A 20334-nucleotide genomic window follows, 5' to 3' on the forward strand; every position below is an offset into this window, starting at 1 on the left:
CCTCGTGGTGCCCCGCCACGGGCAGCTCTTTGCAGAGCTCAGTCCCGGTGGCAGGGACCCTTGCGCTTAGCCAGGGTGTTAATTATGCTCGGGCACTTGCAGCAATTAAAACGTTGCTGGCTGTTCTCTGCCCTGGCTGTAATAACAGCTGCTGGAGCCGGGTCGCTGCGGCGCTGGGCGCAGGAGGCAAGACAAAGGGTTTTCGGCAGCAGGGCTTGCCAGGAGAGCTCTTCCAGAGCAGGGAGTTCCTCCGAGGAGGAAATCCCATCTCACTCTCCCTCCCTGTCCCCAAACACGCCGTGACTCCGGTATCTTGCTGTCCTTGCCGGAGCAGCAGCGGGTGCCAGGGGAATTCCTGGCGCGGGGGGAGCGGGCTGCCCGGGTCAGACGGGCTTCCTGGCGGGGGGCTGGCGGGGACGTGGCCCCCGGGGGGCTTCTGGGGATCCAAGAGGCTGTGAGCGATGGAGTCACCCGTCACGGGTTTATAGCACAGCCAGGAAGGGGGTGCAGGGGCCAGCAGAGCTCCGAGGACACTGCAGCAGCTCCCAGCTGCGGGGACGGAGCCTGGATGGGACCAGCTCTGCTCCCCGCGGTCCCTCTCCGGCAGGATTGCACCATTACGGTGCTGCACCCCAGGAAGAGCTGGGGAGATGAAGATCGGGGTTATATCCTCCCTTCAAAGCATCTCCGTGCTCTGCTCGAAGCCTTTGCAGCAGCTCCCCAGCAAAACACGAGCTGCTGCGGGGGTGGGCGCGCTGGGGGGCTTATCTCTACCCGCGGGTGCAGGGAAGATCGAGGAGCCCAAACCTCTATCAGAGGGCAAAAACGCCTCAGTGGGGTTGTTCACCCGTGAGAAAAGCATGTTTGTCGCAAGGGGATGTTTTACAGGAAGGCACCAAGGGAACGCTCAGCGCAACAGCCCCAAACCAAGGCCTTTCAGCTTCTGCGGTTTGTCTCTACATGTTGCTGCCTCTCGACCTCGTCGGGGGTTTGAAGTGCTGTAACAGTGCTGCATTATTATTCCTAGTGCTGCTTTGATATTTTGAAGGCGAACCTTTCCTCAGCGGGCTGTTTTGAGGAAAATGCGGGTATTTAAGGCTTTTTGTTCTGACTTGGAAACAATTGAAAGTGCTGGAATTTCCCACTTTTGGAAATTCCAGTTCTTTCCTCCTGGGAGCCCGGGGAAGCGCAAACATAAACTGTTTGGGGGTGTAGCCTTTGTGGCCTGTGTGCTTCGACTGCCTCTGTGGCAACTTGAAAGCACAGGAAACCGTCTGCGAGGATGAGTGGATGCCATCGAGTCTGATTTCTATCTCTGGTTTATAAAAGCCTCATCCGCACGAGAGCCAGCCTCTGACCGCAGCCTGGAGGGGAGCGGCACGAAACCTGCCAGGGGCTTTCAGAGGCACGGCCTGGAGCTCTCGGGGACAGCCCTGCTGGCAGCCCCAGGCACGTTTCCAGCCCCTGTGCCTGGCCTGGTGCTGCTCAGGGGGTTTCAGGGATCCTGGTCCCCCCTCCCCAGCTCTGCCTGCGGGAGCGCGGAGCTGCTGGGACCCCGCACGGGCCCCGTCCCACCCAAACCTGCCCCAACAGAGGGGCTGCTCTCACCCCCCGCTCAGCAACAGTAAGGTTTTATTCACGAGACCGAAAACCGTCTTGCCCCCGCGGGTAAATATTCCTGGGTTAAGTGGCACGTTTGGGTACGAATCATTTTGCACCGAGACAGACGGTGACACCCCCCCCCCCCCCCCGAGGCTCCCCTCCCTGCCGCCCCCCTGCTTGCGATGCGGTGCCGCTCGAGGTGAGGGGTGCTCCGAGGGGTCCCCAGCGGCCCCCGAAGCCCCCGAAGCTGCAGTGAGGCCCAGGCGGTGGCTGTGTGCGTGCTGCTGGCTCAGACAAAGTCGGGGCTGGCGCGGCCGCCTAGTCCTCCCCGCCGCACAGGGCCAGCAGAGCCATGCGGTAGTCGCCGGAGGTGTCCTTCTGCGGGAGGCAGAGCCGGCTCAGCACCACGACCGCTGGTCCTGGAGCCTCGGATCAGGGCTCGGGGTCCAGGCCGGACAAGGTGCTGAGCCGGAGAGGGAATTCCCTGTCCCCTCACCTCGATCATATGGTGCAGCGATTTGTCGAACAGGTCCACGAACTCGCCCCGGATGTTGAGCAGGTCGATCTCGCTTCTGGAGATCATGATCCGGGTCAGGGTCCTCTCGTCAGTGCCGGCACCCTGCGGAGAGGAGCTCAAACAGATAACCCCAAAACCCACCGTCCGGGACCCTCGCGGCACCTCCAGCACAGCCCGAGTTGGGGCTGTCCCCTTGGAGATGTGCTGCTGGCACGGCACGAGCTGCCCTGTCCCCCATTTATCCAGAAAAATGACGTAGAATCGGTTTGAGCTCAGCCCTGCTCCCCGGGGACAGCTGGAGGCCAAGCCCCATTGCTGCTGGGGGGTTAACTCAGAGCCCCAAAGGCCCTATAGCCCCCTCCCTCTGTGTGGGAGCCCGCACGCACCTTCATGGACTTGTAGAGCTTGTCGGCGAAGAAGGCCGGCTTGTTCTTCACGCTGCGCACTGCAACACAGAGCGGGGACGGGGTGGGCTCGGGGCACCCCGGGGACACGTCCCAGCCGGGAGCTGCGCCCCTCCTCGGTACGGGGGCACGGGCACGGCCCCGTAAGATGCCCGATAAACGCCCTGACCCCATGCCGTGCCGGGAGCCTCTATGGTCCCAAAGGAGCAGCAGGGACGTGCCGCTTCGTTGGCTTGGCAGGGGCAGGCCAGGGGGCTGCTGCCCCGTGCCCGTCACTGACCGATGGCCACGAAGGCGTCCCTCACGTCCCCTGACATCCGCTTCTTGATGGCGTGCTCCACGTCGTGGTTGGTCATTTTGATGAACTCCTGAAACACTACGGGGGGAAAAGAGGGGCGTCACCGCCGAGCCGCTCGTCCCAGCCCCAGCGCTCCCGGGGGACCCGAGCCCCAAACGTGGAGGTTTTTGGACCACGCGGGTTTGGGTGACCTCAACCAGCCACCCCAAACGTGAGGTTGTGCCTTGTCCTCCCACCGCCTTGCCCCCATCATCCATGGGGACACGGGGACATCCAGCCCAGCACCCAGGGTCCGGTGGTGCTGAGCGCGGCGGCCCTACCTCTGCGCAGGTGGGGGTAGCTGCGGGTGCAGAGGATGCTGAGGAAGCGGGTCTCCAGGGAGTCGCTGGAGTCGTTGCTGGAGACGTCGGCAAGTTTCTGGGAGAGGAATCAATAGTGAGGCGGAGGGACAAGGGAATGGGTGTAAGGGACAGGGGAAGGGACGTCAGGCAGCTCCTCCCGGGACAGCCAGTCCTGAGTGGGGTGGGTGGCCTCTTACGGGCTGGGAAACTGCTTTTCTGGGGACCTAAATGGCATTTTCTGTGCATGGACGTGAAGGTGTGAAGCTGCACAACCAGACTATCTCGGAGAAAAGACGGTGTTCTCCGGGTTTTATGAAAAAGATATGGAATGCCCATACTTAGGGCATTCTTTCATCTGTTGAGGAGGACGTTTGGGGTGCCCAGTGCTGCGCAGGGAATTCAGAGCTGCAGGGGCACCAGCCCCGTGCTGCCAGCGTGCTGCTCCCCCAGCCCCGCACCCAGGGACCGCGGCATCCCCCCAGACATGCGCAAGGCAAAGGGCAGGCACTCACCAGGGTCTCAGCAACAACCTGGTGGAGAGAGAGAGAGAGACAGGAAGACAACAGGGTCAGAAGGTGCTGCACAACCTTTAACCTCCCCTGACAGCGGGGGAATTCTAGCAAAAGCCCCTAAAATGACCTCTCCACGGCTCCCCTGCTTCCCCAGGGGTCAGCCTGATCTTAGGAGCCACCCGTGTCCTCCTCTGGGTCAGTGCCAGCACCGCTGGCTGTCAGGAGGGGGGGTTTGGCCATGCAGGGTGAGCCCCCCACCCCTGGGGCTCGGGTACCGGCCCGATGCTCCTTGGGGAGCATCCTTGTGTGGCCCCAGTGCTGCGGCCAACGGGGCCCTATGGGAACACTGCCTGGGACAGGGCTGGCTGAAAACAACCACGACCTGGTTCCCACCAGCCTGCCCGGGGTGGCTTTGCCAGGAAAATACCACTTGGGGCTGGGACAGCTGCTGCCCGGCTGACTTCTCCCTGTGCGTGTCGTTCCTGGCTCTCTCTTCCTCTGCAGCGCATGCAGCGCATGCAGCGCATGCAGCCAGCAAAGCACCGCTCCCTCTGCCGGCAGCGGCCCCGCTCAGCACCATGCTGCGGGGTGCACGGGGCAGGACCGGATGGTGAGGGCTGAGGGGTCGGGGAAAGGTGCCCGGGGTGGTGGGAGGGTGGTGGGAGGGTGGCCCCGGGGCTGGCCCCCGCTCTGAGGCACGGAGGAGCCATGCTCGCCCCAGAAAGGGGCCCCCTTGGTCCCCTCCCCGTCCTTCGTCGCATGCCAAAGGAAACCAAAGCAGAGCAAAGCAGGGGAAGCACCCGGCCCCCGTCCTGCCGTGGAGCCGGGAGGCAGCCCCAGGGAGCAGGATGCGGTCAGGGCTCTCCTGGGACCGGGAGCTGAGCCAGGCAACGGGGCCAGCACCCCACTTCTGGTGCCTCAGTCCTCTCCAGTCCTGGCGCACTCAGCCCAGGACGTGACGGTTTGCGGGTTGAAGTGAAAAGCAGCTTGAGCTGCGAGGGTGCCCCACGCACAGCACAGACGTGGGTGCCTCCTGCAGGCCAGCCCAAGGCTGCCTCTGAAGCTGAAGTCCCAGATTTTAGCACTGCTGGGTGCTGCCAGCCCCACAAGCAGCTGACCCAGCACACGAAGCGGTGCAGCCCCCGGTTTTGATCCCCCTGGGGCTGCTTTGCAGGCTCCACACGTGCAGGGGGCAGCGGGAATGAATCCTGAGAGCTTTCCCTGCCGGGGTGTCCCTTCTCCTGGCATTTCTCCCCGCAGCTCGCAGAGCCCCTACCCCCGGCACCGTGTGTGCTGCCCTGGGGATGCAATATGCTCGGGGTTTGGGGCGCAGCCTGGAAGCTCCTTACCTTGGCATCTTCGTGTGCCTGGGTGAGGTTCTCCGGCCCATCATCGCGGTTGCCCTGTGGTTGGATACAGATATCACGGAGAGGACATCTGGGAAGTGCCCAAGACCACGGCAGCGCAGCGCTCCCATGCTCTGTCTTCTCCAAACCACGTCCCCCAAACCCACCCCGCAGCACGGAGGGGACCACCCCCAGCGGGAGACCCCCCCCGTACCAGAGCCAGGGAGACGAGAATCCTCTTGAAATGTCCCGACGTGTCGGAGCTCAGGTCGTCCTCCAGGCGCTTGTGGTAGGCTGCGGACAGGGGGGACAGCTGAGCCCTGCACCCCGGCTGCGGCTCCACCGCCCACCAAATCACAGGACGGGTTTGAGGGCTCCACGCAGTCCGTGCCCCTCGGTGCTCCCCGCGCTCCCTCCCGCGCCGTACCCTGCTGGTACGCCTCGTTGATAGCCCTGATCTCCTGGTTGTTCCGCGTGGCCATGATCTCGATGAGGACGCCCTCGTCTGTGCCGGCCCCCTGGAAGAGAGCGGTGGGGTGGGATGGAGGGGTGGGATGGAGGGGTGCTGCGGGGTGCCAGGGCTGCGTGGGGACACCGCGGCATCGCCCCGATGGTGCCCCACAAGGATGAGCTGCTCCAACCCCAGTGCCACAGCGTGCTGAAAGTCCACATCCAATGGCCCCATTGCCCCTACCCTGGCTTAGCCATGGGGACGCTCTGCAAAGCAGCGTGACACTTCCTGCTGCATGGGCTGTTGTACAAAGGACTGCAAAGCAGCCCCGCTGGGCTCCCAGCAGCTTTATTATCCTGGCCATGCAGCAAAAGCTGCTCTATCTGGGCACGCTGAAGCCGCTCGCCTCGGTCCGACAGTTACCTCCACCGCCTTCCTCAGCTGCTTGGCGTCGTACTGCGCCGGCGTCAGCATGAGCCCCAGGATCAGCTTGGCCAAGCTGCCCGACAGCTCCGATTTCAGGTCCGCCATCAGGTCCTGCAAAGGCATTTGGGTGTTTCACAGCCCCGCTCCTTCTGCAGGGACAGACCGAGGCGACAGCAGGGAGAACAGCGGGGAGAGAAGCAGAGAGGTGGGAGGCTTCTGGGAAGACCTTGGGGCTGTTTAAGGTCACATTCGGGCGGGGGTTCTGGGGACATCCAGGATCTGGAGGCCTCCAGTATGGGGAAATAAAGTGGGAAGGGATGTTGCCTTGGGCTGCTGGTGCACCCAAAGCGGGAGGCTGCTCTGAAAACCTCATTCTGCCACGGGGGAGTCATTGCGGGGCACAGCAGGGCCGCCCACCATGTCTCCGGCGGGATTTCTTTCAGCGAGGGAAAGATGTCGGAGAGGGAAGGACGCGGGCAGTGGGGTGGGAGAGGGGCCAGCAGTACCCTGCCGTAGTGAGCCTTGTAAGCCTTAATGATCTGCTGCCTCTGGGCGTTGCTCCTTTTCGTGACCACGTCGATGATGGCCCCTTCATCGGTGCCTGCAAGGACAGCAGCCAGAGCTGCAGCCCCGAGGCAAGAACCGGGCACACCGCCACCCCCTCTGCAAACAGGGGCATGGGGAAAGGGCAGCTCCCGCAGCTCCTTATCCCCCCAGGGCTTTTCTGCAGCCCTACGTGGGTTTTCTCCCCCGCTCCGATCTGTCGGGGAGCATCTCCCCGTGGTGCCAGCAGAAGGGCTGGTGCACGGCCCCCGCTTACCCAGCCCCTTCATCGCCTTCCGCAGCACCTGCGCGTCGCCGTCGTCGTTGAAGCCCGCCGCGGGCTGCACGGTGCCTTGGAGCTGCAGGGGCACAGAGGGGTCGGGGGCTGCCCCGAGCCAGCGGGGTGGTGGCAGGGAGGGACAGACAGAGGGACAGTGCCGCCCGGCGAGGCGATGCGCAAGCAGGTGGTGGGTTAGTGCAAGCACCTGGGGCTGGGTGAGGACGTCCCCGCCACCCGGGCACCCCTTCCATCGAAGGGCACGCCACAGCCAGGCCAGCAGAGGGTGGGGAGGAGGCTGCGGGCAGTCCCCGGAGTCCCGCAGTGCTGCTCGGTGCCGTGCCCGCCTCCCCTAGTGCTGAGGCAGCTCGGTGGGAGCTGGGTGCGTCAGCTGAGAGCCAGGAGAGGGCGCGGGAAGGGTTCCAGCTCGTGCCTTGTGGCTGCGCCCTCCTGCGTCCCAGCTACCCTGCCGTGGGGTGGGTGCCCGGGGTGCATCACGCAGACATGCGGGACCCGCCGCCCCGGCAAGAGAGGCTTCAGAAAGAGGAGTTAGTGGAGCCTGCAGCGGTGCAGAGGCCGGCCAGCCTCCAAGGCTTACACCACGCCGACCTCATGCCCCGAAACCGAAGAGCCAGCAGTGTTGAGAGAAGGCGCAGAGCGAGAGGCAGGGAGCGGGGTGGCCGTGCCCCGCGGCGCAGAGGAGCGGCCGGGTCCCAAGCTGGCGGCGAGCGGAGGGGGCGCGGGGGGTGTCTGGGGGTGCTGACCTTGACTTTGGCCAACGCGCTGTGCTCCCACATCTGGTAGGCCACCTGCGCCGCCTCGGGGAAGAACTCACCCGCGGCACTGCAAGGGGAGGGCAAGGACGGATGGGCAGTGAGCTGCGCCCCGCCGAGCGGCCGCCCCATCCCCAGCAGCCCTGACCGAGAAGGGTTTTGCACCCGCCGGGTGCTGGGCACGGGGGGGACCGACCACGGCACCGCGGCTGGCATCGTGCGCCCAGCCATGACCCAGCCGTGCCGGCACGTGCTCTGCCAGGGTCCGGACCGGAGGTTTGTCCCGTGGGGACAAGGAGGGGTGGGCAAGGGGTGACGGGAGGTCTTACTCATCGTCCCCTCCGCACAGCTTCAGCAGCGCCTTCTTGTACTCCCCGGAGGTGTCCTCCTGGAAAGGGGCAGAGGTGGAGAAGGGTGCGTGGCAGGGACGCGCCGTGGGCACGGGATGGTGCCATGGGAAGGACACGGCGAGAAAGGGAGAAAGGGGCTCCCCCAGCTGCCTCCTCCCAGCTGGAGCCCCAGCACCGGGGCTGGGGAGGGGGCTCAGCCCGTCCCCATGCTCAGTGTGGGGAGGGAGGCGGCGCCAGCAGCCTCTCGGAGGGAGGCCGGGAAGCGCCGAGCCTCACCTTTATCATGTTGTAGAGAGACTTCTCGTACTTGGTCCTGAACACCTCCCGGATGTCCAGCATGTCGATCTCGCTGCGGGACACCATGATGCGGATCAGCGTGTTGTCCCTCGTGCCCAGCCCCTGCAAGGGAGGATCCCCAGCGTCAAGCCCCAGAACAGCAAACCTGCTCGGTCCTGCCAGGAAGGGGGCTTGGGGAGGATGCTCGGATTTGGGGCGCTATCGGATTTGCCCTCAGCCCAAGGTTTGAACGTATGAGTCCTTTAGAGGGAAGAGCAGAGACCCCAGGACACACAGGTCCTGTGCGCAGCATGGCGAGGGGAGCTTTCCCTCTGGGGCTGGGACGAGGCACCCACCTTCATGGCCTTGTAGAGCCTCTCAGCAAAGTACTCCGCTGTGCTCCTGATGCACTTCACTGCAGGGGAAACGGGCAAAGTGAGGGGAGGGACACCAGCAGCCTGCCCTGCCCCGGCCCCTGGCTTTGCCAGCACCCCTGCCCACTGTCCAGCATAGTCCAACGACAGTACACCTGCCCCCCGGCCAGCACCCCCGCACCGACGTACCCACTGCCAGCATCAGCTTTTCGAAGTCTCCGGAGAGCTCTCCCTTGATGCTCCTCTCGATTGGCTTCCCCGAAATCTTCAGGTACTCGTTAAAGACTGCGGGACGAGAGCAGACAAAGCCTGCAGCTGAGCCCTTTGGGGACTGCCAGCAGCGGGGCCAGCATCCCCTTGGGGCACACGGGCAGGGTGTCCCGGTGGCTTGGGTGTCCCCCCCTCTCAGCCCAGCCCCACGAGCCCTTGTGGGGCACGCAGGACACCCCAGCAGATGACAGAGCCCAGGGGACCAGGCGGGTGGCCTTGGCAGGGGAAGGAGCCCAGGCCCTGCAGGAGGAGGTGCTCACCCATGCGGAGGTGCTGCTTGCTCCGCCGGCCCAGGATGTAGATGAACTGCGCCTCGTCCGTGCCCCATTTCAGCTCACCGGCTTCCAGCAGGTCCTTGTGGGATGGGGAAGGGGGCAGAAAGGGATGGAGAGGGATGGAGAGGGGATGGAGAGGACCTGAGTCAGGGCGCTGCTCGCACAGGGCTCTGCCCCTGCTGCCCACCGCCCTTTGCAGCCCAAGCTCTGGGTCGTGCAGTGCCACCAGCCCCATCCCTGCCCAGATGGCACCCGCGAAGCCTCACCTTGGCATCCTGCTCCACCAGGTCCTCGCTCACCACGTCGTCCTCCTCCCTGGTGCCCTGCGGGACAGCCACGGGCTCAGCCCTGCCGGGCTCGGGCCCCGGCTGTCGGCAGGGACCGGACAGACGGACATACCTGGAGCAGAACCACGAGCATCTTCTTGAAGTGTCCCGACGTGTCTCCGACGATGTCGGCCTCCAGGTCTCTCTCGTAGGCTGGTGGAAGAGGGAGAGGTCAGGGCTCGGGGAGCCGGATCCCCTTAACTCTGCCCCCAGGGGACATGAGGCAGCCCCTGCCCTTCCCCAGCCCTCACCGTCCTTGTAGGCGGCCACCAGGTCGTGGATCTCCTGGTTGGTGCGGGAGGCGAGGATCTCGATCAGGCACTTCTCGTCCGTGCCGAGGCCCTGCGGGCAGAGACGCAGCCCTGTGAGCTGCAGGACAAGCTGGGGATCCTCAGAGGGGGTCCCGGGGGGCTGCCCTCCCCTTACCCCGATGGCATCTTTAATCTCCTTGGCATCACTGTAGGCTGGGGGCCGCATCAGGCTCACGATCAGCCGCTCAAACTTGCCCGTCAGCTCGTACTTGAGGTCTGCGATGAGGTCCTGGAGGAGGATGAGGATGAGGATGAGGAGGAGGAAGGGGCTGGGACCCCTTTTGCTCCGCAGCAGAGGAGCATCTCCCAGCGGGGCCATGGCTCATTGGTGCCAGCCCCTGCAGCCCACCTCTGGGGCATGGATTTGGGATGGTTCCTGCCGTTACCTTCCCGTAGAGGGACTTGTAGGCCTGGCAGATCTCCACGCGCTGCTTGTTGCTCCGGGATGTGATGAGGTCGAGGATGGCCTCCTTGTCACTGCCTGCGGGGGACAGAAGGCTGGTTGGTTGCCTTCGGCCCCACGGCTGGCTCTCACCCCCTCTGGGCTCAACATCACGGTCCCGCCGTGCCCAAACCTGCTCCTGGCTGGGGCAGGAGGAGAAGCAGAGCCAAGGGGCAGCACCAGGAGGAAGAGGAGGGGGAGCCGGGGGTCCTGGCACGCTGCTAAAACAGGCAGCTGGCAGGGGATGCGCGGCAGGACGCCCAGCCGTGCAAGGGTCAATGGGGAACGGGGGGCATCGGGGTGGCCCCGGGGTGACAGGCTTGAGGAGCATCCATACCAAATCCCTTCATGGCATTGTACAGGGCCTCTGCGTCCTGGCTGGCATCGAAACCTGGGAACTCCTTCACCGAGCCCCTGTAGACCTGGAGAGAGGAGGCGAGCAGATGCGGGGGGAAGGAGCACGCCGCGGCCCCGTGCCCGTCCCGCGGGAGGGGAAGGGTGAGTGCAGGACGGAGCCGTGGGCGGCAGCGGGGCGAGATCAGCTCCCGTTTGGGGTATGAGGAGGCAGAGCTCAGCCTCGGACACAAACACTCATTATTCTTTTCAGCTGCTCCCTGCTCGCTATCTGCGCCGCCTGAGCTGTGTCCCAGGCCTGCAGAGCGTGACCTCCCCGCTCCTATCTCGCTGGCACGGCTCCGTTTGCCCTTTGTGCTCACGTTGAAGCCAAACACACCCTCCCCGGCCACAACAACGGGGCCGGGCGCTTTGAGAGCAGCCTCCTCCAGCTCCCCGGGCTCCCAGCTCTCTGGGGTCAGCTCGGGGGTTGGTGGAACAGAGGGGGGACCCCAGGGAGATGCCCTGAATGCAGGGACCGGGGCCAGCCCCCCGCAACGCAGCCACGAGGAATTAGTGGTGGCAGACTCAAAGCAAACGGGAGGAAGTCATTCCTCCACCACCCGTTGTGAGCAAGGAAACCCTCAGGACGATGAGGATGCCCAGGCTCCGCATGGGGTCTGGGCGATGAGACAGATTTACAGGCACAAAATCCTCACAAGCTGCTAAACAGAAAGCCCCGAGAAGCAGCAGAGCTACAAACAGCCCGTCTGAGGGCACGCTCCCACGGGGTCCGGGCCTGTCCAAGGGGCTGGGACATGGGGAGAAACTTTCCCTGGAGCCTCAGAGATCCTCTGGGCTGCCATGACCTGGTTCTGCCTGGCTGCTCCTCCAGGCACCGAGCCCTTCTGCACAACGGGATTGAGACCCAACCAAACAGAGACCTCGCGGAAGAGCGGGGACCAGGTTTTCCCTCCCCAGCTCGGCTTTGTCCTGGGGAATTCATTCACCCTGGCAGATCACGGCACCAGGCCCTGCACGAGATCAGAGTCTGGTGGAAGCAGATGTGAAACCAGCCCAGCCCCGCGTCGTGGCTCAGCAGAGGGAACCAGACACGTCCCTGCTGGACACCGGCGGCGGGGAGAGCCGAGCAGAAATCCCCTGGTGGGAATCCCTGCAGGGGGGCAGGAGGGGGGCCGGTGTCCCTGACCCAGGGGGTGCCTCCGGGAATGAACCCGAGGGGTGGGCACGGGGCAGCCCCAGCGCTGCAGCCCTGCTGCGCATCGCAGGCAGGACCTCGAGGAAGCAGCCTGCCTCTGTTTTCCTGGCACTATTTTCCGGGCTCGTCACCCTCCCGGGAGGTGCTGCCAGCGCCGGTGTCCCGTGTGGCAGGGAGCAGGCCAGCTGTCCTTGGGGGAGGCGTGCAGGCATGGGGACGGATTGTGTTGCAGGAGATTTACTGGAGGGCTGCATTTAGCCCCGCTTCCCGTCAGCTCCCAGACCTTCCCGGCTCAGCGTGAGCCGCTGCCCACAGACGGGGCGTTGATAAGGATTTGCAAGGCAGTTGATAAGGATTTGCAAGGCAAAGGAGGCGCCTGGAGGCAATAAGGAGGGGACAAGGGTGGCCAGAGGGTGCCGGGGTCTCACGGGGGGGGGGGGGGGGGGGGTGATGGAGAGCTGGCGGGCAGGTTTTGGCTGTGGTTGGGTGGAGGGGAGGAGCAGGGCTGCAGCCCTGCCTGGTGAGCAACCGGAGCGTGAGCTGGGGTGAGGGAAACTGAGGCAGGAGCCGAGCGCTGGGCATCACCCCCTGCACGCTCGTGGGAACGGGCCCCGGGAGGTGCAGAAGCATTACTCAGCAGGGAAGCAGCACCCTGACGTTGCGCCCTCCTCACGCCTCCATCCCTTCCATCCCCCTGCTTCAGCGGCTCGGGGCCCCCCACGTCCCCTCCTCCAGCCTCTGACTCATCCCAGCCTGCCTCCAGCCTGCCCGGGACCTCGGAGCTAAAAATAATCCAGGCTGGGGCCGAGCAGGCGCAGGCAAAATTCCCGGCGTGGCTTCGCTCCCACCCCGCAGCACGGCTCCGCGGGCTCTGGACCACCCCGGGGGCGATGCTCACCCGCACCGTGCCTCGGTTTCCCCGCCTCCATCCCCTCATCAGCCGGGGGGGAAGCTGTGGCAATTGCACTGGGGGCAATAACCGTGTGTTTTCTCAAGGGAACCGGGAGCTGGTGACAGCTGCCCAGCTGGGACTTCCCTCCCACGCCGGGATGCTTCCTGGCTGCTGGGGGCACCTGCCTGGGCAGCTGCTGCCTCGCTCAGCCCCACGCCTGGAGGGGGGCGAAACCCCCCCGGGCTGAAGGGTTTGCAGCAGGCTGGGACACGAACGGGATTTCTCCCCGGCTGAAGCCCAAATCCCAGCGCGATGCCTGTTCCCCTCCCCGTCCCACAGCCCCGTTTCTCTCTCCCGTCCCACTGTGGCCCCAAAGGGATTTTTTTTGCTCCTGGCTGCCCCCCACCAGCCTCCCCCATCCGTACCTTTCCTTTGGGTGCCATGGCTCGCCGGGCTGGGGATCACAGGACCGAGGGCACGGAGGAGCTGCAGGAGGGAGGAGAAAAGCAGATGTGAGCCAAAGCATCCCCTCACACCCTGCTGCGGGGCCCAGCTGGGGGCAGCTCCCATCCTGGGCACCAAGAGCTGGGCGTCCCCATCCCCTGGGACAGGGACGGGGCTCCCCAGATGTGACCTGCAATGAGCAGAACCGAGCTCCTTCTGCACCTGGCAGCGAGTCAGGGACCCCACGGGCTGGGGACAGCAGAGACGTGCCCCCGCGCAGCTTCCTGCCGGCTCAGAGACAAACCGGGAGGGGAAGAAAGCGCTGAATAAGTGGAAATGGGCCGAGCATCCTCTGCAGGGTCCGTGCTGCAGCGCTGACCTCGCTGCACACCACCGTGCTCCCTGGCTCCTGGGGTCCCACCCTGCAGCCCCCCAAATCCTGGGGCCATCCTGGCTCCGGATACCGCTGGGGAGACCCCTCCGGGGCCAGGTAGCACCCGCTGGCTTTGTCTGGGTTTCCATGCACCGAATCAAGGCTGCCATCGGCCCGACGTGCAGAGCGGAGCCCAGGAAATGCGGCTCAGTTTCTAGGGTAACCGGCGGCTTGTTTTCTACAAGCGGTGCCATTTATAGCCGCCGGCCACCTCGGTGCGTCCCCACCCCCGGGGAGAAAGTCCCCAGGCAGCAGGGTTTGCTCCGAGAAAGCTGGCGGAAGGAGAGAAGCAGCTGGAAAATGGAGGGTGGCTGTGAATGAGTCCCCGAACGTCATCCGAGCCGCTCAGCGCCTCCGGCCCCGAGCGCCGTCCCCCTTCCAGCTCCAGCCAGCGCCCGGCCTCCCCCCTCGACACGTTGCAAGGAAGCACAAGGCGCAGCGGGGCCTCTCCGGGAGGATTTCTGGATTTTCTGCTGGGGAGCAACCAGGGGAAAGCACCAGAACTTCCCCAGCTTCACCCCATGTGAGAGCCGGGACCGGGAGCACCCGAGGCGGGCGAGCTGGTGCCGCAGGGCACCTCCTGCCCCGCACATTTCTGCAGGCATCTGGCTGAGCGCAGGAAGTTTTGCAGAAGACCAGAGCTGCCTCCACCTCCCCGCTGCCCTTCCCTTTTCAGCTGGGGAAGCCGCGCACCTCGGCTGTCCTTCCGTGGTAGCTGGGGCTCGGGGAGCCCCCCGCACGCCCAGCAGGGCTGCAGTGCGCCGGGCGGCTGGGTGGGTGCCAGGGAGCCCAGCCCCAGGCCCGCGCACCCTTTCGTGCCCCTGTGCTGCTGCAGACATGAGAACCGTAGATTCTAACCTGCGAATGATGCAGATTCTCATGAGAGAAAGCCCTGCAGCGCAGCCCCCCTGCCTTTTTCCCCTTCATGCTGCGTGCAGCAGCGGGGCTGAGCCCTTCCGGCTCATCTCAGCAGCGGCGGAGGATCCCCTGCCACACCCAGCCCCTGCAGCGCCCCTGTCCCCTGCTCGTGACACTGCTGCGGGGACTCCCCGTGAGGCTGGCACCTACAGGGACCCAGGGAATGGCCCTGGCTGGGTCTGGGTGCCCCTGGACAAAAAGCCCCGAAGGATGCACGCCCCACCCGTGGCACTCCCCGCTTCCCAGCCGCTCTCAGCCCTTTGCAGAGCGAGCAGCCTTTCCCCCCAAACCCTCTTTTTTTCCCCCAAGCCCTCTTTTTTCCCCAAAAAAAGCTTGCACCCCACTGCATCTGGCTGGATCCTGCCATACCCCTCACCCTGGTGGCCTCACAGGGGCTTTGAGCCGGGGGCCCCCATCCCAGGAGCCCGGTACCAATTTGGCACGGCCACCGCCGCGCCGCTAGCGCAATGGAGGCCGCGGCACGCCCAGCACCCCGCTTGGCCGGCCCGCGGGGCAGAAACGGAGCTCTGCAGGGCTAAAAGCAGCTGCCCCCGTCCTCCCCCCGAGGCAAGGGAGGTCCCCGACATCCCCTGCCCCACCCCAGCGCCAAAAACCCCCCTGCGCTTTTAGCGCGTTCGTGGCGGTGCACGGTGCGTTTCCCCGTGCAGAACTTCACTGGTGACCAAAATCGGGCTTTTTTCCCATGGGACTGGTGGCTCCAGCATGGTGACGGGCACCGCTGTGGGTGCTGCAGCACCGGGAGCAGACAAAGCCGCATCCCCGGCTGGCCGGGACACACCCATGGGCCCCGAACCCGCAGCAGCGGCAGCGCCCCCAAAATCCCCTTTCTGCAGCACGGCCCCAGGCTTTTATTAAAAAGAAATGATTTTTAAATAATAAGGAAACTAAAAAAGGGGGCTGGGTGCCCACCTGCCCTGCAGCCGCCCCTCGGAGGGACCCTCCGCTCGCGTTGCGCACCCTCAGCCAAGGCTGCCTGCCTTCCTTCCTTCCTTCCTCCCCTCTCCCCCCACTGCGGTCGCTTTGCCCACCAGCTCGGCCCCTTGCACGCCTCAGCCCCTTGCACACCAGTGCACACTCACGAGTGCTTCCAAGGCCTGCGGGGTACGGCGGCGGGACCAGCCACCCGCTGCACGCTCCTGGTGCTCCCGTGGCCGTGCGCTCGCCCTTGCCGTGCAGCTGCTTCCTCCCCTCGGCACAACGTCACCACGAGCCCTCCAGTCCCCGCCTGCCGTGGGCCCCGGGGTCAGAGCCGTGCTCCCACCCTCGCCGAGCCGACCGCCACGCCAACCCCGGCCCCGTGGTTTTGGGTGCCCGCGGTGCGGGGGGACGGGGGTAAGAGACCCCCCCGGTGCGCGCGGGGGGCTGCGTGCCAAGCGCGGTGACACGCACGGCGCAAGGTGACAGCAGGGATTGCATTTCAGCTGCGGAAACGTCATCGCCCCCATTTTCCTGGCTAATGCTGGGGGATGGGGGACACTGCTACCTGGTCCCGCTGCCAGCCACCTCCACCACTCGCCCCCTTTCCCTGGGGGAGCATCCATCCCTGCCGCCCCCCTGCAAAAGCCGAGGGAGGCTTTGCCCCCCTCCGGGACCCTCTCAGGGGGCAGGCGCTGAGCAAGGAGCACCCACGGGGCAGGAGCTGGATGGTGCAGGGAGCTGGGGAGCGGCGCTCAGCACAGCCCAGCACCGGGGGTGCGTATTTCCCCAAATTTCCCTCCCGTGCCGCAGTCACAGAGATCAGACCTTGCAGCAGAGCTGCGGGTGCAGATGCAGGCTGGGCAGCACCGCGCTGCTCCTGGCAGCCCCCGCTCCCTCCCACCTTCCCCAGCCAGCACCGAGGCTGCAGCAGGGCTGGAGGAGCTGGCAGGGCACCTGCAGGCTCTGATGTCCCTGGTGTGACACCAGCAGGAGCAGAAGAAAGCTGGGACCCCCCCCCCAAAATGTGTGGGGCAGCAGCTGCTGGCTCTCAGCCGAGCCCCTTTGGTTCCTGCTGGCTGCAGCATCGCGGGGGGCTGCAGGGCACCTGCACTGCTCAGCCCGGCTTGGGAGGGGGGTGCTGGGCTCCAGGGACCCCAGGTATGGTGTGGATCCCAGGTACAGTGTGAGACGCCACAGGGCTGTGTCCCCGCCCCGCTGGAGGCACCCCGCAGGGCAGAGCCCTCGGTGGGCAGCCAGCCCTGGCTGCTCCCTCCTGCCCTGCTGTTCCCCTGGGGGCAATGCTCCCTGGGGTGGCGTTGGTGGCCAGAGACCTCCCTCATGTGAGGCTGCGTGGGTGACAAGCACGGCTTTGTTTGCCCTGTGGCACAGGACAACAGCCCTGCTCTCCTCCTGGTGCTGCTGGCCGCAGCGTGCTGGGTGCCCAGGGGGTGTGCTGGGGATGTGGGGCTGCCTCTGGCAGCAGGACAACCTCGCGCTTAGGGCATGCACCCGTGCTTTCGGTGCTCAAGGTCATTTCTTGCTTTACTCCCTCAGCACTGATATATTTTTTTTTTTTCTGTTACCAGCTTTCACAGCACCTGAAGGTTGGAGGATTTACTGCACAGCACCACAGCCCACCTATAATAACCTGAGAATTTTTTGCCCCGGAATACAGCACCATAGACAACACCCAAAATAAACCTAAATTAGTTTTTTCACCCCCAAAACATCAACTTCTAACCTCTCTTCAGAGCTCAGGCTTGGTACTCCTCTCCCAAGAGGCTAGGGCACAGCCAGGTCATGCCACACCACCCCACAGCCTCCCCCTGCTGCAACACCTCTACATAAGGGCCATGTTGGGGCCCGAGGGCACTAATATAACTCACTGGTCCTGAGCAGCCTCACCTGGCCCCCACCCACACAGCCCTGGGGGCCCATTTAAGTCTAGCCTCAGGCTGGGCCCAGGGTTTGTTGGGGCTGTGCCCTGCCTGGTGGGGCTGGGGTCACCTCTGGTGCCCCCATGAAGAAGCTGCTAACTCTTGCTGCCCTGTGCTACACGCTGGCTGCGTTTCTGCTCCGTTTTGCTTGTATTTCCCTCAAATCTGCTCCACAGGTTGGGCTGGGGGCTCCTGGTGTGGGGTAAGAGAGGAAGGGGGCTAGAGGGAGGGATTTCTACCTGCACCAGCAGCCTGGAAGCATTAATTAAATCCCCTCAAATGATGTCCTGGGGCTATTAGCATTGCGTGCTCTTGTGTATGATCTGGAAGGTGCTGTGGGAAGCATATTTCTGCATAGATTTCCCTCTGTGCTACTGCAGCAGTGGTCAGCGGAGGGCAGGGGTGGTGGGTGGGGGCAGGGGAGGGCCGGGAGGCTCCCCGAGGGATTTAAGAGGCTCCCAAAGGGATTTAAGCACGAGGGGCAAGTGGGGAGGCTGCTGGGGCTGATGCTCCTTCCTCTCCGGTGTGCAGCTGCAGAGGTTTGCCTAAAGCACTGCCAGGGTAAGTAGCATGTCTTGCCAGGAAGGTCCTGATTTTTTTAGTGATTTTGATTTTTTTTTTATTTTTTTTTAAAATCATGGTAAAATGTTCCCAGTGGGATTTGCGGTGTGCAGTGGGGGAGTGCTGCAGGGGCGGGGGGGGCATGCAGCCGTTCTGCATTCTCTCCAGCCCCTGGAGCCCCCGCTGCTGTCCCTGGGGGCTGGGGCTCCCCTCAGTGCCCCCGGGGCTGGGAGCTGCTGCAGAGCTGCCCCTGTCCCCTTGGGGATCCCCATCATGGTGGGAACTGCATAGGTGCTGGGGTGGTGCTGGGTTTCCAGCCGGGTTCCTGGCCCCGTAAATAGCAGACTATGGGACTTGAAGCACGCAGCGTGGGCTCTGCCCTGCTGTCCCCGCTTCGGGCCTTTGGCCAAAGTCAGCTGCCGCCGGTGCCCGGTGGTGGCCACGCTGGTGTCCGCGGGGGCCGCAGGTGGGCGAGCAGCTGGGCTGGCCGCTAACCTCGAGCAGGGCTTGGAGGATGTCCTCCTTCGGCAGGACAGCCAAGAGCCCCTATCCCCCCAGCATGAAATGGTGTACAAATAGTAAAAAGTGTAAAACATCTGAGGGTAAAACCCGTGGGGGAAGCCAAGCAGGGCCAGGGAATCCCAAGGAGCTGGGAGTTTCCTTCGAAGAGGAGATGCTTGGAGACCCAGAGGGGGGTGTCGGGGGTTGCAGGGTGAAAATATGTTCTGCAAAGAAGGAAATCCTGGCTGGGGGTGAGGTCCCTTGGCCTCAGCGTTGTCCCTGGCACCAGCATCTCCAGCTCACCAAGGTGCTGAGCGCGGAGGCAGAGGGACCCGGGTGGCAGAGGTGGGGAATCAGCATGGGTTTCCCATGGGGACACAGGTTGGGGAGCATGGTGCTGAGCAGCGCACGCCGAGCTCCCTCCTGCCCTCTCCTGACAGCCCCGCAGCTGGCTGCATGCCTGGCGCCTGAGGAAACCTCTCCCTCCTTCTGCTTCCCATGCTGGCTAGAATGAAAAGCCAAACCCGCTGCGGTGAGCCTCCAGCTCCCATCCTTTTGTCCCTTGTCACCCCGGGGAGCTGCTCCCTAAGGCGCTGTCCCGGTGCCCCCCCAGCCCTGCTGCTCGGCGGGGCGAGCGGTGCCTGCGGGGCCGGCTGCCTCGCTGCCCTGCCTCTGCTCGGGGTCCTGGCGGCAGCTCTGCTCATCTGGAGGCAGCCTCAGAGCCCCCGAGAGGGCGTCCTTCATGGTGAGCGAGGAGCTTCGTGGCAGAAGGACCCCGGGGGTGGAGAGGGGGCGAGCCCCGTGGGGAAGGGGCTGTGTTGTGTCGGCTTCGGGTCAGCCAGGGCTTTGCTGCATCCCCATTTAATAAAGCACGGCCGGAGGCGTCTGACAGCTCACGGGGTTTTCCATGGGGACTGTGAGGGCTTGGTTTCTTCCCCCCGCATCCTGCAGGTCAGATAGCGGGCTCCTATCTGTGCCCGAACCAGAGCGCTTCAGTAAAAGAGACAACAGGTCCTGTTACCCTTGGGCAGGCTTTGTGGGGGTTTACTGCCCCCCTCCCCGAATCCTGCAGCACCTCCTGCCCAGATATACCCAAAACCAAACCACCCCCACGGGCACCCCTCAACCAACCCCCCTCCCCACCGTGGGCACCCACCTCCACGGCCAGGAGCCTCGGCTCAGCTCCCACGGCCGGGCTGCCTCTGGCCTGCTGGCAACCTGCTGCGAGCAGAGGGAGCCCGGCCGGGCTGCGAGCCCGGGGCCAGCCCGCGGAGCTGTGCCCGGTGGCCGCAGGTCCCCTGCGTGCCCCCCCCTGCCGCCCCTCGGCCTCGCCGCCGACTGCTGCCTGCTGGCACGGCTCCGCGCGGCCTCCTGCCTGCCCTGCCTGCTCTGCACGGCCCTCGGCGAGTCCCGCGGCCTGAGGAGCAAGCTCTTGGGGTCAAGCACCTGTGTGTCTGCTCACCACGGAGTGGAGCTGGGTGGATGGATGGGGAGACGCCTGGTTTTGATGTGTGTGCGTGTGGGTGGTGGTGGGAGCACCCCGTCCTCTGACATGAGGCCCAAAGCAACAGGAAAGGGCGAGCACGGTGGTTTGGGGGAGAGAGCAGTGACCCCACCACCCTGCTGCACTTTTTCCCAGGTTTCCTTGTTTACTTTGCCTACGGGATCCGTCACAGTGCCGAGAGCCAGCAGCCCCGGGAGCTGTGTTGGGGGACAGGTCCGGGGGTGCGGTGCCCGTGCGCCCAGCACCAGTTGGAGGGGACGTGCCGGTGCCCCCCACCCGGCTCCCTCCGCCTCGTGTGCCCAGGGGCTGCTCCCCCTCGGCAGCCTCAACCCTCACGGCGAGCCCCTGCCCAAGGAGGTTTGCTTGGAGAAGATAAAGCGGCTGAGTGTTTTGGCTGGTCTTTGTAGGTTTTTGTCTTCGAATCCTCCCTGGTGCCACCCATCCCCAGCTGCGCAGTGCAGAGGGGAGGCTCCTCATGCTGTGCCCCGGCTGGTTTTGGCACAGCAGGGTGACCCGCCTGTCCCGAGGCCACTGTGCAA

The 20334-nt window shown here is 64.8% G+C and overlaps 1 protein-coding gene across 5 annotated transcripts; it reads right to left on the reverse strand.

The window, feature by feature from the left end:
* Positions 1 to 1614: 1614 nt before the first annotated feature.
* ANXA6 (annexin A6) lies at positions 1615 to 15700 on the reverse strand. Of its 5 annotated transcripts, none has more exons than XM_040573529.1 (26): positions 15454 to 15700; positions 12984 to 13044; positions 10452 to 10536; positions 10059 to 10153; positions 9788 to 9901; positions 9613 to 9703; positions 9435 to 9514; positions 9302 to 9358; positions 9021 to 9114; positions 8680 to 8775; positions 8473 to 8531; positions 8117 to 8239; positions 7820 to 7878; positions 7482 to 7560; positions 6718 to 6799; positions 6404 to 6498; positions 5895 to 6008; positions 5448 to 5538; positions 5235 to 5314; positions 5024 to 5077; positions 3675 to 3692; positions 3142 to 3238; positions 2804 to 2899; positions 2506 to 2564; positions 2099 to 2221; positions 1615 to 1980 (listed from the first exon to the last, which is right to left on the reverse strand). In XM_040573529.1, exons 2-26 carry the CDS (start codon positions 12999 to 13001, stop codon positions 1921 to 1923), a joined length of 2019 nt encoding a protein of 672 aa, XP_040429463.1. In that variant the 5' UTR covers positions 13002 to 13044; positions 15454 to 15700; the 3' UTR covers positions 1615 to 1920. The 5 variants fall into 5 exon arrangements, with proteins under 5 accessions (XP_040429463.1, XP_040429464.1, XP_040429465.1 ...); XM_040573530.1 differs by having other exon boundaries at positions 15423 to 15572; XM_040573531.1 differs by lacking the exon at positions 15454 to 15700 and adding an exon at positions 13529 to 13679.
* Positions 15701 to 20334: the final 4634 nt, after the last annotated feature.

Source organism: Cygnus olor, chromosome 14, assembly GCF_009769625.2.
Source record: "Cygnus olor isolate bCygOlo1 chromosome 14, bCygOlo1.pri.v2, whole genome shotgun sequence".
Lineage (NCBI taxonomy): Eukaryota > Metazoa > Chordata > Aves > Anseriformes > Anatidae > Cygnus > Cygnus olor.

Bases quoted from the DNA above. Each gene is read 5' to 3' on its own strand.
- ANXA6 (XM_040573529.1), bottom strand. The intron at 6,800-7,481 runs GTCAGCACCCCC...GTGCCCCTGCAG, and splicing joins GCGCGTTGGCCAAAGTCAAG to CTCCAAGGCACCGTGCAGCC. The intron at 2,900-3,141 runs GTAGGGCCGCCG...TTCCCCCCGTAG, and splicing joins CTACCCCCACCTGCGCAGAG to TGTTTCAGGAGTTCATCAAA.